The sequence below is a fragment of the Ischnura elegans genome, chromosome 7 (genome assembly GCF_921293095.1).
Source record: "Ischnura elegans chromosome 7, ioIscEleg1.1, whole genome shotgun sequence".
Classification (NCBI taxonomy): Eukaryota; Metazoa; Arthropoda; class Insecta; order Odonata; family Coenagrionidae; genus Ischnura; species Ischnura elegans.
Window position 1 is genome coordinate 90,499,376 of NC_060252.1, and position 20,063 is coordinate 90,519,438.

General features: G+C 36.3%; 1 protein-coding gene across 3 annotated transcripts in view; it reads right to left on the minus strand.

Moving 5' to 3' along the window:
- LOC124162027 (ADP-ribosylation factor GTPase-activating protein 2) overlaps positions 1-20,063 on the minus strand; it is a 35,866-nt gene that overhangs the window by 13,821 nt on the left and 1,982 nt on the right. For 2 of the 3 annotated variants that reach the window (XM_046538354.1, XM_046538355.1), the window contains exons 4-9: positions 18,568-18,717; positions 12,401-12,580; positions 11,112-11,264; positions 9,734-9,864; positions 3,413-3,568; positions 2,683-2,938 (exon numbers count right to left, since the gene is read on the minus strand). In XM_046538354.1, the coding sequence (XP_046394310.1) occupies positions 2,683-2,938; positions 3,413-3,568; positions 9,734-9,864; positions 11,112-11,264; positions 12,401-12,580; positions 18,568-18,717 (1,026 nt within the window). The remainder of the gene's footprint in view (positions 1-2,682; positions 2,939-3,412; positions 3,569-9,733; positions 9,865-11,111; positions 11,265-12,400; positions 12,581-18,567; positions 18,718-20,063) is intronic. The other variant, XM_046538357.1, reaches the window with a different exon arrangement.

Here is a 20,063-nt window from a genome sequence, read left to right on the forward strand (position 1 = left end):
AGCAATCTGAATTCATCTGCTCATCCAGAGCTATGCAACTTATTGTTAGAAATGAGTGGGTAAGTTGCCTTCTCCATAGAATAAAAAAATTTGCGCAGCCTTACGGTCATGCTTCACCGTCTGCAGTAAGCTCTGCTTACGCCGTACGCGATAGCATTAGTGCCGAACTTCACCTCGAACGAGTGGTTCCGTACTTTCCAGGATGGGTTGGCTTAAAACCGGCGAGTATTTTCCGTGTGGGTTCAATAGAGTCCGGTTTCATTTTTATTAGTTTTATTCTTATTCGTCTGCGGACCATGGCCCTTCCGAAGGCACAAGTGAGAACTTTAAAAGGCTGAAAATAATCGAAGACGAAGAAAAGAATCCGGGCTACAAATGCGTGAATATTACAGCACGCCTCGGTATGTCCGCTAGTACATGACGGCAGGGGTGGGGGTAGAGCGAGATCCCTGGTGAAAACAAGAAGTGGGATGAAGCCGAGGATCAGGTGGGCGTGCCGCTGACGATTAACGCCACATTGCCTCAATCATATTAAACATTTAATTGCAAGAAAGGAACATTTCAAATAATAAACTATTTTTGGCCTTCTTGATACATCCTATAGCCAATCACTGCGACGGCGAAATCAGTTGTTTGAGGCATAACACGCACATTTCTCTCGTAAATACGTGTACTTGAAATGGCATTTGATGGATAAGAATTTTTACGTCGAACAGAAATGCATAATAGCAGTGAAAATTCCGAGTGGAGTGAAACATTTTTTTAGCAAGGCGGCGTGTTCCTTCAGGATATTTGAAAGAGATATAATCCGAATCAACAATATGACCTAAGTGTTTCGATAAAGGAATAATATTCCGATAATCAGCTAAAATCTTTTTTGAATCCATTAATGAATGTCATAATTCGCAAAAATCCAGCGTTTCCTGGGGCATAGGCAACCCGGACAACCATTCCCGCATTCATCGTTTTCCCGCATTCATCGTTTTTTTCATCCATCCCCCTGAAAAACGATAAATCGAGGTTCCACTGTACTACAAATTCGAGGACCTATGCTCTGCCACAATCTTTCCAATGGTTACGTAAAACTCAATTAGCATCCAATTAGCTACAACTGATGTTAAGCAAAAAAGTAACATGCAAAGAAAATTAACTTACCATCAGTAATTTACAGAGTAATGTGCATCGATATAATTGTCATATACTACGTCATGAGATAAAGTTTGTCGGCTGTATCTGAGAAATACCAGCAATGCATGAATACTCTTGCGCCATGCTTAATGAAAGCATTATTCATCGGCTGATTTAACACAAGCTGAATGAGCACAACCTTCAAAGGGGTAAGTTTATAATTCCATTTTTTCCTGAATGACGGACAACTGAATTTATGCCATAAGCATGATTGGTGAAGATGATTTGCATTCAAAGAAAGATAGTACCTTTACCCTGCATTGAAAGTCTTAAAAAAAGGAAATTTAGAAAAAAATATTGAGAACTTTCACTTATACCTAGGTATTATGCTTATCAGAAAAATACTACTCTTTTCCACACTAAATCTACCTTTCACACAAATGACTTTAAATATAAATCACTGTTAATGATGAAATGAATGTTTTCAAAGACAACCCAACCTGAAAAGTTAAAGATTCCTACAAAGCAAGAAATTTTTTTTATTTCCTGCAAATTTATCCAAATATTTTTTCATAAATTCCTTTTAGATCTCACCATCTAGTTAATCTTCACCCAAATTCCATTCACTTATTACTTTGTTAAACAGTCATATTTTTGCTGTAGTTTCAGGTATCTGAGGTATAAACTATTATAGAAATTCAGGGAAATAAACTCATGTGTGTGCTTTGGAGTCAGGGTTACAGAAAACTAGGAGTTTAAATTCCCTGGCATCTAACATTCCTTATACAAAAATAATTCCATGCTTCACAATATACATATAATAATAAGATACCACTTTATTATCACAGCTAGAAAGAGGCCTGATTTTTCAGTACATATACAAGCATCCTAAAAAAATAGGAACTAAGAGAGAGCATAAATAATTCTGCATCAGTTTGATTGAAATTACTGTCCAACACTTTCACCCAAAAAAATTGAAAAAAATATAGAGAATTGGTATGTTTATGTCAAGTAAAACGAAATTGTGATCACCTCAGTTTAACCATTAGTTTCTGGAACAACATTCACCCAACATTTTTCTTCTACTCATCAGATGATGGATCGCACAAATTTCCTTATACCGCCTCTTTCTACTATTTCTACCTTCTTTGAATTTCTTCAACAGCCACTTAACCTTCTTAGTTTACCTTATTTAACCTTGCCCAAATTCCTCTCTATTGCATCTTCTCTGTCTATATTATGGATGGAACTTTAACTTTAGAAATATAATAATATAAATCTAAAGAAGCCATTGTTAGACCACGTTCCCTCTAAAAATGAATGTACTTCTAGCTGTAAGAGTTGTCTCATGGCCTCCACTTCATACCAATATTGACAAGATAAGTAGTGACAATGGGAAATTTGATTCTGTTAGAACCTAATTTGATTTCAGATATGTATAAAAATACAAAATAAAGAGATTCACAATGGAGCCCTTAAAGTGGGCTTAATAGCCACATAATTTATGATGACTCTTCACTCATTATTTCTCATTGAATTATACCGCATACGTACATTGCTATCAGATGAGTCTCTAAAGAATTGGTCAGAGGAAATGGCTTTGGCACTTCCAAACTTTTTCTGGGCTTCATTGCCAGGAGCAACATCTTTGGTGGCCTTGGCTCTCTCTTCCCGTGGCGATGTGGTTGTCGATGATGACCGCGGTTGGTCACTTTCTGCTCCCCATGTCTTGGAGGGCTGTGGAAATCTTGGGGATGATTCTAGGAGCAGTGATTCAAATGGCAGCCCATCAGTGGGGCTGCTCTTATACCTGTAATCAAGATCAGTAATTAATTTAATTTTTTTCACTGCCACTTTTTCACAGTCTCAAGAAACAAAATTGCAATTAATGTTTTGTCATCAGCATTGTATATATATAGTCTATAATACACGTAATTTAGCTTAAATATACGCTTGTCAGTGGTCTGCTTAGCACTGAGTTAATCGGTTGGCCTAACATGAGGATGGCACTTAATTGACATTTATTATGTTGCCATTGAAAAAAAAACAGATTTCAGTATATAACATCACTTTTGCAAGTAACATCACCAGTTTTGGCAATAAAATAATAACGCCACCTATCGCACCCTGCAGTAATGACTAGTAAGTTGGTGATAATTGTTTTGGGGAGGCAATCATGGCAATGTTCAATGACCTTCCTCAGACCATGATGACCTGAACACTGGAGTATGAAATCATTCTTCAGTGTCATGCTTACTATCGTCATACAAGGACTCAAACTCACATTGAAAATCCACCCGATGAGAACTGGAAATCATCAAAGAACCCATCGCTTTCTCTCTGCAAGACGGAGGATCGAGACGATGACCCACTGCTACTTCCTGCTGGCTTCTCCTGCTCTATTGTCTTCATGTCATTCAAGGCCGAGTGACTAATACCACTGCAACGGAAAATATTCATGTGAGTATAAAAAAAAACGTTTTTAAGATCGATAAGACCTGATTTTGGAGAGTTGAACATATTTTACAGTTAATTGATTTAACAATTAAAGCAAGCAAGTTGACACTTCCATCAATGTTTTAAGCTACCTCATTATAAGTATAAAACATACCAAATTTAAAATGTTTATCAGAAATATTACAATTCAGAAGACCCGAGGCAATAAGAAAAATATCATTGAAATCCATTCTAGTTTTACTCATAAAAAACCATTGTAGAAAAAATATAATGAAGTACCTAAAGATGAAAACAATATCACAAGTATGAAGAATGCGCTGATGCTCTCACTCAGTAGGAATACACAATAGGGTAGTTTCTTCATCAAAGAAAACAAAAGGTATTGACTGCAATTTGTTACACGCCATTAGTGTATTCATAATACACAAATTATTTGGATTTACATATCCCAGTTTACACGAATGTTAATGGTCAATTTTAATTTAATTTGAAAAAGGCCAGATTGGCACCCATGCGATGCCACTTCAAGTGATGCCACAGGGATCTAGATGCTATACGAGTAGTCAGGAGTTTTACATCGTCTGAGATTACCGATGCATGCATGAGGCACAGAGCTCAGGGAAACATCTCTCAATAATCACCTATTAAAATTGCCTAAGGTCAGAAAGTTTCCTTTGTTTGATAGGGTATTAATAATCCTTATTTAAGCCAAGCGCTACCTGCTAGTAGGGTACTCTGTTACCTGCTAGCAGCCTGCATCGTAGCAGCGCTCATAGCCTTGCACTAAGGTGGCCTCTCACTGCGGCAGCCGGAACCAAAATGACGACACATGGACTTTTCCCACATGGACATCGCGTTTTTGTAGGCATGAAAATTTTCACTTTTCATTTAATCGCAAAAAATAGATATCATCATTTAAAAATCTAAAAGCATGGAGTAGTAATCTTTCGATTTAGGCAATAAAAAATAATAAGAAACCATCCTATTATTACCTTCAATGTGGAATTAAATCATTAGATAATTTTCTTGCATAAATGTGTAATTGTAAAAATTTTATCTTTCCAGGAATTTTGGGTTCTTTAGTATTTTATGCTTTTCTCTATGATCTCTAGAAAACTGTAAATACTGGTCTTACAAAGTGACATAACAGTTTCATTAGGATGTTTTTGTACCTCTACCCCATATGAATGAATAAATACTTTATGATCTTCAACTTCAACTCCATGATCAAGAGAAATTGAAGAGTTTTCATTACAAAGGCAATGAACATGAGTTTTCAAACGAAAATTAAATTTGACCCAGCCAAGAGGCAATTACAAGCCCAATGTTAAGGTAAACATGACCATTCTTAAAACATCTTCTCAGTGCACACAAAATGTATCCAAGTGCGACATGTCAAGCTACCACAAATAGAAGGTAGTCGAGAATTTTTAGTTCTCACTCATATGCCTCATATGAGGGTTTACTGGGAAAAATAGGTTGATACGGAAAGTTGGCTTGGAGTGGAGTTTATTTGCCTGAGACACAAGGTACTGGCAGTGCTAGTGAAAGACGGGAAAGTAACACAGATAATGTGGAAATATACTATTGGGTTTCTTAGAGTCAACTGACTGAGAAAATCCTCTTCAGGAATTTCAGTAAGTAATTTTTGGGTTAGGGTAGTAGGCAACTGAAATCCAATATCCATCATTTGATTAATCAGTCATTGACTTATCCATCTACCAATGCCTTAGCCAGTCCCCCTGCATATCAATACTCTCACTGCCCTAACTTACTCTACTTGCCGATTCTTAAGCTTACCAACCTCAAAACAAATTTTTCTGATGGAATGGAAGCAAAAAAATGTAGACAAAGCAGAGGAAATCAAAAAAGCAACAAAAAAAATATTTTACAAAGAAAATGATCATAAATCTATCACCGGTAAATTTGTTTGGGCTTTCCTCTCCATTTGGATGGATAATACGGTGGTTTCCTATTATTTTTTTAATTGCCTAAATCGAAAGATTATTACTCCTGGAGTATTTATTACACGCTTTTAGATTTTTAAATGATGATATCTATTTTTCGCGATTAAATGAAAAGTGAAAATTTTCATGCCTGCAAAAACACGATGTCTAAGTATGAACGCTGGGAAAACCGCGTGTGATGTCATTCTGGTTCCCGCTGCCACAAGTGAGGTAACCTTGGGGCGAGGCTTTGAGCGCTGATACGACACAGGATGCTAGCAGGTAGCAGAGTACCCTGCCAGCAGGTAGCGCTAGGCTTAAATAAGGATTATTAATACCCTATCAAACGAAGAAAACTTTCCGACCTTAGGCAGTTTTAATAGGTGATTATTAAGACATGTTTCCCTGAGCTCTGTGCCTCATGCATGCATTGGTAATCTCAGATGATGTAAAACTCCTATTTACTAGTATAGCATCTAGATCCCTGTGACGTCACTTGGAGTGGCATTGCATGGGTGCCAATCTGGCCTTTTTCAAATGCGGTTAAAATTGACCATTGCCATTCGTCTAAACTGGGATATGTAAAACCAAATAATTTGTATATTATGAATACATTAATGGTGGGTAACAAATCGCAATAAATACCTTTTGTTTTTTTTATGAAGGTAACTACCCTATTAAAGATCTAAAATAGACATTATTATTCAGTGAGGTACAGTGGAACCTCAATCTATTGTTTTTCAGGGGGATGGATGAAAAAAACGATGAATGCAGGAAAGATAGATCGGGATTCCACTGAACCATATTTGACAGAGTGTAAGACACACACTCATTTCAGTATGGTATGCACAAGAAAAAAAGTCTGTCCGAAGGCATGGCTCCCCAACAACTTAAGTTTTGGATCTTAACCCATTAATCCCCAGCGTTGCGTAAACGCAACATTATTGAATTGAAATTATTATAAAAAACCTTTGCTTCAGGATAATTTTTTCTCAGGGTTTCTGAATTCCTGAAATACCATTCGCTCTTTTTCAGTTATTTTTGGAAAAATATTCATTAAAATAATAATTTTTATTTTACTTCGAAATTTGCCTATTTCGAAGCGCTGAAGTACTACAAACTGTAAATATTTTTTTACAAAGATTTATTGGGCGATCTTGCTAGAGGTAATGTTTTCTCTTAGTTCTAAGCTTCTTTATTCATCATGTTTATTTTTGTCACGAACTTTCATCGCTACTGGTATAAATATGGTTGTTGTAAATAATGTTGCGTTTACGCAACGATGGGAATTCTCTGGTAGACCAGAGGGCTTGTCTCAAAGCATAACGAAAATCGTCAATATGGCATTTAATCGACAACGTCGTCTTTTGGAGGCAGTTTAGATGCATTTGTGGCACTCACAGGTTGTGAGTTTGCATAGTAAAGGGTGATTGGTATCTTGAATTCCAACATGGCCATCGGTACGAATTTTACATCGAACACTCTGATACTTCGTGGAGTCAAACTGTTGCGCGCGCACGTGGAACCGATACAGGGCAATGTCATTCCCATGTCGTTGAGTGAAAGGATTACTTCGTTGACGTTAAATTCAGCTTCAGACGCATTCATTTTCAGAGATGGTAGAATGAGAGGATGAGAAACCCATTAGTTGAAGCAGGATTGTGATGGAAGGTGGAGCGTTCCTCTAGTCGCTCATTGGAATTTTCTCCGTGCAATCCTGAGTTACCTATTTTTTCTTCTATCGCTTAGGTGATGTAAGGCTAATAATCTAGCTTCAGTTGGGTTCGTATCACTGAAATTATCCTCTGAAATGCATCTTTAATTCTCATCCAGTAATTATATTAATCATACCGCAGTAGTTTTTGCTCGGCTTTTTGCTAAATAATTTATTCAGGGGTTTCCTTCAGATTTAAAATTGAAGAAAGTTTTATTCGTTATTTCTACGCCTCAGGCTTATACTTTATAAGAAGTGTCAAGAAGGTAACTGAAGAATATAAAATGACAGGAGAGGCGATTTATAATATTTTCTTAACTTTGGAACTACAATGGGGATTACATCTTCTCAGTATTTCCAATATATGCAGGAGGTGCTGCAAGGTAAATCATATTTTACTCAAGCAGTATCAAAAGAAAAATCGTCCAGTAAATGCGCACGCCCAGGTAAATGATGCAGAGAACAAACAGCGGTGAATGTGAAAAAATAGAATCTACCTCCGTAGGAGTCTCCATAGGAGATTAATAACCATACATTTACTCAGAGTGAGGCAGATATAAAAAAATAATTGGAATGGTAATGTTGTCGGGGTATCATATATTACCACGCACTAAGTTGTACTGGACAAGCCAAGAGTAGATGTCTGTCGCAATTGTGAGGCAATTTATGACGAGGATTTGGTTTGATGAATTAAATGAATATCGACAGCTCTCCGATAATTCTCAATTACACAAAGTGATACATTTTTGAAAGTTGGACTTTTTCTCAATAGACTTAACCAAAATTCCATTCAGTTAGGAATTTTCCCAACAAATGGTTTCATATTTCAGGTAGCACGCAGCTAAAATGTTCATTTGTGGGGAACCATTTAGAGTAGGTTATACATTGTGGTGTCTGACCTCATCTACAGGCTATCTCAATCAATTTTTGCCATATCGTGAGGCGGAACTTGAAAGTGATATGCCTAGGATTTGTAAGTTCACTAGAAGAAAGGGTTGTAATAAATTTGCTGAATTTTTTTGTTAGTCTCCGAAAATTCTTGCCAAGTATTTTGATAATTTCTTCATCAGTTACAATCTATTGGTAACTCTTAAGTGATAATTGTTATTTTCAACGGGAAAAGCAAGAGGAATACGAACGGAAAACTGCGCACTCATGTCTTCGAGAGATTTGACAAAAAACCTAACGGGGATTTCTACTATTCGTTTGTCAGGTCAAAAAATATTCTCTTAGTGCGATGGTAGGATAACTCTGTCATCGCTGTTGCTTTAAATTATGGGAATATGGTACCCATAGTAAGGACGAAAAGACATTCCCGGAGATTCCCGTAGAAAATCGAAATATCATCAACGATTACAATCAGGGAATGGGAGGGGTAGATTTTCTCGATAATTATGTTGTATGTTACCGTATCCACTTTATGAGCAAAAAATGGAGGTGGCCTCTATTACAAAAAGGGGTTGACAGTGCAGTGGTGAATCCGTGGTGATTTTACGCCTAAGTCACAGGGAAAGCAATTCCTCAGTTAGAATTTCGGTCCGAGATCGTAAAACTTTACTGAGACTAGAAATCGTTTCCAATACAATGGCTGATGACATTTGGCATAAAAATCGGTGTCCACATGCGAGACACCTTAGGAAAAATAACATGTATGTGGGGTTAACCGCAGCATGCCCGTCAAGGGAGAATACGGCATTTCATCCGCAGGCTACATATAATTCACGGCGAAGATGTCAAATTTGCAAATCAAGGATAATTATGTTGTTCAAAGCGCTACGTTTAATTCCGAGCAGCATATTATTGAACATTACATCAGAAAAGACGATGAAAAATAAAATATGCAACCTAAGTTTTCAAATTTTTTTTTGCTTTTACTTTCCGGAGTTTTCCCAGCGTTGCGTAAACGCAACATTATGCAAACCATATATTATGCTGAATATATTAATTTTGTCCGAAAATTAATCTTAATTAGACCATAATTAACCGTAAAATACGAAATAACCGGAGTTAAAAGCCCTATGTGCAGTCTGGGGAATAATGGGTTAAATGACCATAAAAATCGAAGTAAAATATCAAACAAGCTTGATCATATATGTTTATCAAGCTCGTTTGATATCTCGCTCCAAATTCCTTCAATATTGCAGAATGAACTAAATGCTAGTAATACATAGAAAAAATAAACAATAAATAATGTCACATAGTAGCAATGAGTTTAATAATAACTACAATATTCCTAAATTGAATAATAAATATATATTAGTAAATATAACAGAGTCTGTATTGAACTTAAAACCGTGGAGGTCGAACCTTCGCATATATGCTGCAGGTGATTGTTTATTTGAGCTATATTATTTTTGAAAAAACATGCATCATATATACTGTCAATATGGTAATTTATTCCCTTTGTCAAAATTTAACATTTATGATTCGACATCCTAAATTAAACTATCATGCTAAAAAGATAATGGTGAGATGAGAAAACACTCACCCTCTGCTCCCAAAGCCCATTCCAAGCCTCTCCACTTGTTGAGCCTTCTTTGGGTCCACTTGCATCAGCTTCTCCTCTTCCTGCTTCTGCTTCAAGCTAAGATCTTGGTAGGCCAGCCTCATCGATGCAAGCTGAAACAGAATGAAACATGAGCGTAAAACTGGCACCAATACCACAAAATACAAAATTAAATGGGGCTGCTGATTCGCAGAAATGAAATTTAGAAGTGTATCTCCCAAAGCCAAATAAAATAGGAATCGATATCTCCAAAAATGGTTTCGCAGTTGTCAATGGTCTGACCGCAATAAGTTGGCAATTGGGAATTCAAACCTACTACTAATAGGATGCCGGTTTGCATATGGTCTTCGGTAATGGGAGATGTCTCGTTGGCACCATCCTAGTGGGGTGATGGACGTGATTTTAATGTATCACAATTTTTATACTTTTTCATACTTGCTGTGAAAATATGAGTCCGGTAGAAATAGGCTTGAAGCTCAGCAGCCTGACTTAAAAATTTCCTGTTCTGGTTTGTTCAAACCATAAACAAATGACGTTTGCAATACAATTCACAAAAAATTGATGACAATTCATACAAACAAATAATGTATGAGAATATCTTTATAATATCAGAACATCCATAACTATTTTAGATTTTGAATTGTATTCTCCACGAAATAGCGTATGTCTTGCGAGACATCTCTATTGCTACCATCACTCAGATTGCAATGTAAACAGTGACAAAGTGTGAGTTTACCAAGGTTTTTCCATAGTTAAAAATAAATATATTGTATATTGATAAATTTAGGTTTCATCAAAAGTATTTTCATGATTTCTCATCAGTTATTGCTATGCAAAGGAGAAGAACCAGTGAAAAGGGAATTAAGGTAATTTCTAGAGCAAAGAATAAACCTAGAGATGTGCCTAGTTGAGGAATTTAAGAGAAATCAATTAGAAGACCAACTATCAGACAAAAACTCTAAAGAAAATTCAGTGCAAGTAATGAAATACAAAGACTTGAATTTGTTTTTTCCAATGACTCATGCAGAAAAGTTTTCATCATGACTGTTTTACAAGCAATCATTATGGACACAAGCAAGTATTATAAGAATGATAGATTCAAAATATTATACATATGGAGCTCACATATGCAACTGAAAATAGCAAAATATGCACGTGGGAAAATGACCCTAGGTAAAGCAATAAATAAGAGATACTTATCCATTCTATAGATTCATTCTTACATACTTGATAATTCCCAAAAATTACATTGGTGGAAGAGGATTCAATAACATGGGTGTTATTATCATGGATGCGAGGGGTAGACAAGGAATAAACAGGCCACATTAACAGAGATACAAACACGTTGCCAACCACTCACCTGTTTTTCCTCCTCCTCACCCTTTTTCTCTGCAGCCACCTTGGACTCCTCTGCTGCCTTTTCTCTCCTCTCATCGGCCAAATATGCCTCTCGCTCTATCTCCGCAAAGTTAGCCTTCACTTTTTGAGCTCCAAGGCCCTTTTTGGCACCCAACTATTCAAATGATGAAACATAGTCAAACACAAATGTGTGCACTCAAACCTCTTTATATCTAACAGCAGTAGGATGAAAAACCTCTACACAGCATTACAATTTTGGTAACAATTTCTTCCCATACACAATGTGCAGTCCCGGTCACAAAAACCTTATCAAATTTTTCAAAATTTTTGGCAAATTTGACGTGGAATCGGCAATGACACTTAAACACATCTCCACATCAGAGAACAGCTTAACCCTCTGCAGGGAGAGCTTTTCTTCGGTACAGTCAAAAAGAGTATCTAGCGCATCACAAAAGGAAATTTCACCAGCAAAGTAATTTTTAAGATGGGGTACACATGAGTCTTGGCCTTCACGAAAGCCTGAATTCCTCATGAAGTTGAGTTACGAAGCAAACTGTAGCAGTAATTTCTTAAATCTGTGATATTGATGCATTTTCCTCTATTCTGCTTTTGACATATTTTTTAATGTAGTCAAATGATAGTGTGTGCAATACAAACATATCTAAGATTAAATCCAACAAATCTAAGCACTGAAAGCAGAACAAAAAGCAATTTAACAAGTAACATCACTTAACGAACATGAGGGCTGCAAAAAGGGATGATTAATTTAGTACCAACACTCAGAAGTTTTTTTGTATTAGCAACAAACACTACAGGAAAAAAATCCTGACATAAGACTTATGATGTAGCAAAGAGGGGGAAATTTATGCCTAAATATGAGAATATACAAGAATATTTTGCATAATTATACTCCATGCAACTCATTTTACAATTTCATAAAATTTACACCGATATTTATTCATGGAAGGCAAAGAATATGGTTTGTAACTGTACTAAAAAATCCAACTTTTCAGTTTAGAATTCATAAATTATTATACATCCATGTGCTTCCATACAGATGATATGGTAAAACTCAAAACTTCTCTGCATATGATTTGATACAATTTATAAGCTGATAATATTATATAATGACAATCATAATATTATATAATAATGTTACTTCTAATTAACTCTCACATTTAAAAATAGAATGGAAGCATAAAAATGGATACCTTTATCAGTTCCACATAATCAGGAAATACTTTAAAATACATGGCACCGTACTCCATTGAGAAACAGTCATGGACTCACCGTTGACCTTTTCGCTTGAGGTTTCCTCATTCCTATAGTAGGCTTCCGACTATCTTGGGCAGTATCTCGTGACATGTTAGTAGAAAGAGAGGCTCCATCAACAGATGGTCCATCCTTAGTGCCTGCACTCAATGTTGGTGTCTTAGTACCTTGCTCAGTACTCGCAGGGGTTCCATTGGACTGTACAAAAAATATTTTAGCATATCATTACCATTGTCACAAGTATATATTCTGCCAATCATGAATGAAGACAAAAAAAACAATTTAACTTAGCAAGCCCATCTGTTAGGTGCAATTTAAAAATCATGAAATTCACAGTACCTGGAGAATCATAATAGGCAAGCAATCATTGCCTCTGCCCCAAGAAAGAGCATGGCACACACTACATTCACAACCTGACAACTTAAAGAAACACAGCAAATACATAAGCAAATTTGAATTAAGCATCACAGACTTTCACAAAACACCTACAGTACACTCCCGATTATGTGGGCTAATGATGGGGAGAGACTGCATGAATAATCGGAAAACACAGATAACCTAAACTTTCAATTTAATGTCTAGTAATTTTCATAATGTACGTGAAAAAAGACCATATATTATTATTATTAATGTCGTTATTCTGTTATTTTAGAGTGCTTCCCGGACTCATTGACAGCTTTCATCACCAGTTCGCGATCTTTTTAGTGGCTATAACATCACAAATGAAAAAACGACTTCGTTTTCTTCCACTAATTTATTTTGACGGTACGACATGTTTCGACTTAGAGCGGTCATTTACGAGTACTTAGGTACCTACGAGTACCTAAGTACTCGTAAATGACCGCTCAAGGTCGAAACATGTCGTACCGTCAAAATAAATTTGTGGAAGAAAACGAAGTCGTTTTTTTCATTTGTGAACTTCAACTTCTACAAAGTTGAGCCTGACACCATTGAACGTGGCTATAACATGATTGTACTCGTATGATTAATGCTTTAAGCAAGGCCTGGTATCGAAAACCACACAACTGTGGCTGTGTGATCCCAGATACTGAAAAATGGTTTGCACGAATGCCTCAAAACCACTGCTCGACGTCGGAAACTACACTGTCAGGCACCACGCCACGTAGTCGCATCTCGCACAAGTTGCCCGGGTTGCAACTGCTGCGGGACGTGTATCCTTGACCACGGAGCACAGTCGCAGACTGCGAGGCTTGGAAAACAGGAACACGGTGCTCCCGTGAATGCAGCTAGCACACGATCGCTTCCGTTTTACAAAGGGGATTCTAACGGAAATAATAAGCTCGGTGTATCCTAGCATTAAAGCACTAATTCCGAAGATTTTGCGTCCGATTTTATTTTTCTATAAAGATCGCAGAAAAAATTGAGCAACAGTGAAAATCATGCACAGATAATCCACAACACGGATATACCGCAGCCGGATAATCGGAAGTCTGCTGTATTTTCATTCGTCTAGCTACTGTTTATAATCAGGAAAAAGTAAGGATGAATGGTATTATTCATTCTCATAAAATTTGATAGCATGATATGATAATTATTGTTTCTTATACAACATTTATGCATGTACTCAACATATAATGCACATTTTTTTGAACAATTATACCAAATTTGTAAAATATTTATTATTTTAAAAGAACTAAGAAATAAGGTGCTATTATTTGCAACCAAAAGTGCCATCTAATTCATGAATAAGGAGTACAGGTATGCCTTGCTAAACACTAAAGACATGAAATTCTTCATTTATGGTTGCAGTGTTGGTTGTCCTGGCGAAGACAACAGTTTCGCAGGCAGCACTACCAGCACCTTCAGGATGATGCATTAGTAACCGAGAATGAAGAATTTCATTGCACACTGCAGAAATCTCCATTCTCACGCTAAAGATGGACATTTCTATGATAATGTCAACTTTTTCTCTCAAATTAAATTTGACGCTGAAAATATTTTTTCTTGATAAATGAAAAGCTAAATGATTGAAGTTTATGAAATCAGTATTTGAAACATTGTTCAAAGCCTTATTAAAAGTTTTCAAATTATAATTTGATTCACAGAGTTTTGAAGATGTTTGAAATCATCACACTTAGGAGGTTGACCTGGGAGTAATTCCATCACATGTTAATTATAGGCATATTTAGAAGGCATTTCGATAATTTATTTTGTTTCTGTGTATGAACATCACCTTCATAAATGCTTTTTGATCATGCACACAGAAGTTTTGCAATTTTTTGGTATTTTACAATTTTATTGAAATACCCTATTGCATAGTTTTCTCTGAAGGTAATTCCATCATAAATGGAATTGCGCAGATATGTTGCAAAAAAGTTCCATGTTGAGCAAATTTTATATTAAGAGAGGTATAATGCTGTAAAGGAGGAACTAGGTTGAACTAAGTGAAAACAATCTTTGAAACCCATCAGTGTTTCAATGAAAAGCAAGTTAAGGGAATTCATGTTAAGCAGGAGACATCAGCATACAGACTTTAAATAGGTTTTCATAGATACATTCAACCAATCACTCATATTTTAAAGGATAGAAATTGTGAATACTGCCACCCATTTGAAAAGTTTCATTTCATCAATCTCACACCCAGAATTAGACCTACTCCATACCCATTGTAATGGAGATTGAACATTGGGTAGAGTGATGTCAGCATATTTCCAAGGTCCTTCTGTACCATTAACATACTTCTACAATTTACACTATTTATATTAAAAGACATACAGAGAAAAAAATAGTCTTTTCTCCATGGACCCAAGCCTTCAAGCCCTTACGCAAGGTTTAATTTTTCCCTTTCCAACAACTATCACTAATGATAGAGGGTTGTATTACCTGAAATGTCTCCGTAAAGGAAAGTAACCAATTTTACTTTGTAGCTTCCTGTGTTTTATAATATAAGACTTGGGTTTTATCACAGAGTGACATCTTCAAGTGAGATAATCATATTTATAGCCACATTCATACAAATCCTGGCGCTGATGGGAATGGAGAGGCTAGGGGAGAATGGCAATAATAAGAGCAGGATCCCAAGTAGGCTTCCGCTGAGATTATGACGGTAGGCAGCGATAGAAATTACATTGTACATAGATAGGAATTACGTTGGACAGGCACTTTTCACAGTTGATAGGTCTCCAATTAGTGGGGACGGAGGGGAAGGGAATGAGTGCAGGTTAGCAACAAATTCCTAAATCCCAATTTCCTGACTTTTCCCTGACTCCTCATTACCCATGACTTTTGCAGACTATCCTTTCCACCAATACACGAAATATTAGAAGAGTGACAGTCAAAAACATACAAAATTCTTTCACAAATATATTTATAGTGGAAGATCTTAAATTCAGAATTCTAGCAACGGAATATCATCATATTTGTATAACAGAGGGTTTTATAAACTTTAGCCAACATCATGTTTTACGTCGTCCAAGCGAAATGATGGTCAAATGAGCCATTAAGGCCACTTTACACAGTGAATTTTCATTCAAATTAAATTCATTCGTTGGTACAAAGGCCATTTGTTGCGTATACACATTTTGGCTTCGAATGTCATCCAAAAAAGATAATCTTATTTCAAGTATGCATACAAGTCCATGGTGATTCAACACAATGGTTGATCAATTTACAGTCATGGACTGTAATTCAGTAGTCAAAACTTCATTCCCATTCCCTATTGATAGAAAATAGCAACACACAAATATCCTCTATTTAAACCAATTCTAATAGCCAACTGTACGTTGTTAGTTGGAATCTATGATATCTACTTCATGATGTTGTTCTGGTGAGAAAGAATATTCCTGCTCTCCAATCAAAGAAATGTAAGGCCCTAGGCCTGTGCTGGACCCCTTCTTAGGGTGGACTGCCATGGTCAGAGGGCACCAGCACTATGCAGGAGGAGGACTACTGCAAGGTCTGGGAATGTGGAATATAATATATAAATTTTGAAATTTTAATCCTTATCCGCATGAGAATGAATTGAATCTTACAAGACTAAAATATGTTAATTTAAATTATTATTTTGTTTACTGAAGGCAGTGTTAAATATGCCGTAAAATGAGACGCCTTTGAAATCAAGTTAACTACTCAATATGTTGGTATTCTGACTGTAAAGTTTGTCAGTTTCAGAACAGGAGGGCGCCAAAGATTTCCAGGCTGGAGGGTGCACCAGGATACGTCCCGGTGCCTGTAAGACCCTCAGTTCCTTCCATGTTCCTCCTTGAAAACTGACCCAGGAATGGATTAAAGAAAGGAGCTTCGAGTGAACTCCACATTACACCTTCTTGTTTGAAAAGGGAAAGTTGTGGACTGGGTATATATTGAGCTAATGAACAATGGACTACCCACCAGGAAGAGAGTTAAAAAGGGCATAAGCCCTCAATGAAAAACATCCTGGATTACACACCTGCTCTGGGAAAAATAACTGCGTTCAGTGGTCACGTTATCACTAAAGTCAAATTTCAAGAGTGAAAGACAAGGTAGTCACAGGCAATTTAGGAATCACTTATCTCCATAAATTCGAATTCTATACAAAAAGTGTCCGGTGTTGACATCAGAAGGAGGAGAGCAAAAGATGATATTAAGACAAATCACCCGGCTTGTGAGTCCCAACACTGCATTTGCGGAAGATGACGATGAAGAAGGATTAGAGTAGATACAATTGACTCATGCAAAAATTCTTGTTGATGAGCAGAAATTCATATTGGAGAGAATATTTTGGACTCTTAAGCTAATATTGTTCATCCACGATTCCACTAATAACAACAGTTGCATGGCTACTTAAACTACTCACTGAAAAGAAAGTGTTCTTAACCACAGAAAAATCATAATTCTGGAATCCCCTCCCCCGTGTATTCCGGATCATTGATCTTCTGATGAACTTTCTTTTTATAATATATTCTTTACAATTGTCACATAAAAACCAGCAACTTACAAAAATTCATTTCAGCCATATAAAAGTGTTTACCATGAGCACAAAAAGAAATATCTTGCTCTGTGGTTCTTTATATCAGATTGCCATCATATTAATTTTCCCTAATGCTAGTGCCAAATTCCCTGACATTTGATGATCTATAACAACCCTGGAGAGATGGAAAACAAAGGAATGATGGGTGTTTCACATAGTATGAGGAGGGGAAAAGGGGAAGGTAATTGGGGAACACATTTCCACAATATACGTAACTGCACACTACGAAATGGTGCTCTGTAAGTCAATTTTATTGATGATGGATATTAACTTAAGGGGAAATTTTTGCAAGTAGGAGGATCACACTTGGGTTTTGCACTATTTCTTTAAATAATTTTCCTTTTATCAGGAAGAACTGAAAAATAGAGGTCAGTATTAATAATTGCAATACAAGCAATTATAGTTAACCTTTTAGAAACCAAAATTCTCCACAGAAAAGAATCTCTAGCATGCACTTTGCAGTGTGATTATGGAAAAATAAAAATGTTATTGGCAAGCGTTGAACAGTACCAAATACATACCATTAAACCATGCTATACACAATCAAAGGCCATATTAGAGATAAAAATTCACTAACTGCTATAAGGAACTGCTAACTGAAATGGGTTTATAAAAGGCGACGACATTTTTCATGGCGGCTCCCCTATGAATATGATACAGTGTATCGAAACTAGTCAGGACAATAAAGTTCCAAATTGAAGAAACAGCAAAGTTTTTCATTCACAAATCACCACCATGTACTGTGACAGACAATTGAGAAATACCTCAATCTAAAGAAGTCCTCTCTGTCAACTCTGCCTCTCTCAATGATCATACCCTATAACTATTAGATATAGTAAGATAAGATAAGAAAGTGATAGACTAAGAATCTGTTAATCCGAAATATTGAACACCACTAAAATATAACAATTCCTGACTTCTCTGCTCCAGAAAGTCATTATACCTCGAATAAATCTATGATATCATTCACCATATGCAAAATATTACACTGCTTTTTAAATAATATGTAAATAAACCACAATTGTGGTTTATTGACATATTGATCCCACCACATTGATGTTGTGGTCAAATAAGTAGCATCTATCGCGAGACTCTTTCTCTACCTTTTCTCATGCATTGGAAAGTTAAACTGCTAATTGAAGGAACACAAAAATTTATGTAACAAGATATCCACATTTCAAAATGGATGATTTGTAAGCTATGACTAAACATTCACCTGGGCTAGAGACTGGCAGGCATCAAGAGAATTATCAAAGTGCTCAAAATCTCCACTCTCCTTGGTGGCCATCTCCTCAAAGAAATCAACGTCCTTGTCCTTGTTTGCCTCATCACCCTTTTCTTCATCGTGTGGGGACTCTAGGTGGTGCTGCAAAGTTATATCACTCGTGTACAGTTATATGAAAAAAGGGGGAGTTCAACACAAAACATTATAGAAAACACATTGCTTTAAAAACGCTTGAAGAAAAAGCTGAACATAACATGCATTTCGTAAGACTTTATAGGTTAACCAACCAACACTATACAGAACTTATTTAAAAAATAATTATCTTAAATAGTTAAAGAGAAACCCATGACATGCATCACAATCTGTGGAAGTTCAAGCTTCTAACAGTTATCACAATGAGTGAAAAATATAAAATTCATTTCTTAGCAATTACGCACATAAATTCTAACAAGTGCACATTCTTGAGTTAGCCCTTCTCATGACCAAGCGAAGACGCACTGGCAGATAACTTTTAGGGGCTGATTAATTGTCAATATCTTCAAATGGTAAAGTGTTTTAAAACCAAGTTTGCAAAAAAATGAAAGTAGACAAAGCAGGATGCAAAATTTTGTAACTAAACAGCATTAAGATGGGAAAATGAAGGAGGAGAACATTCAAAATTACCTATTAGAAGAGAGTTAATACACAAACACAACTTTTGGGTCACCAAGGATCTCATTTCAAGGCCTACAACAAAGTTTTCGACAAGTACATCAATAAAATAATGTATTTCCAATGAAAAAATTTTATTTAGAAATCCTGAAATTATATTTCTCCAAAACATTCCATTTAATTAAATGTTCACTGTCTACTTGCATTTATAAAGCCCTCATAAGCACAACCAGTGGGGAATTTAACATTTACTACACTAATTTTTTACACATACTTATGTGGGCTTATATACTTCTGCTTCCCGGAATGGCAGGAGGTGTGATTGCATTTCGTGGAACCATGTCCCACTAAGGCTACCTCTCGAACTTCATCATGATATGTTTGTGTGGCATAATGTCTGGGTTATGGCTTTGCCAATACACAATGGTTAGAAACATCTTACCCACTAAACATATTATGGAGGACCCCACAATACCATGGTCATGCATTGGGCATGACAAGCCACTAATGCATGGTGAGAGGATAAGTAAGCTTTACAAAACATTTCACGAGATATACCTTGTTCAGACTAGACTTTTAGGATGACAGTACTATACATGTTGTGCTAAGTCAAACAGTGCAAGGTCAAATTTTTAAATGAAATCCTTACTAGCTCAAAAAATACTTTTTCAGGATCATCCCTTGATTCATCATTAACTTACCCCTATCAACATTCTCTTTTACTAAGCCATTGACCATCCTGGCTGTCAAAAATATTGATGTCCTAAGCAACTGCAGCAGTGTGCAAATGACCAGCAAATTTGAAGCCATTACATTAACTGGATTTCACATGTATG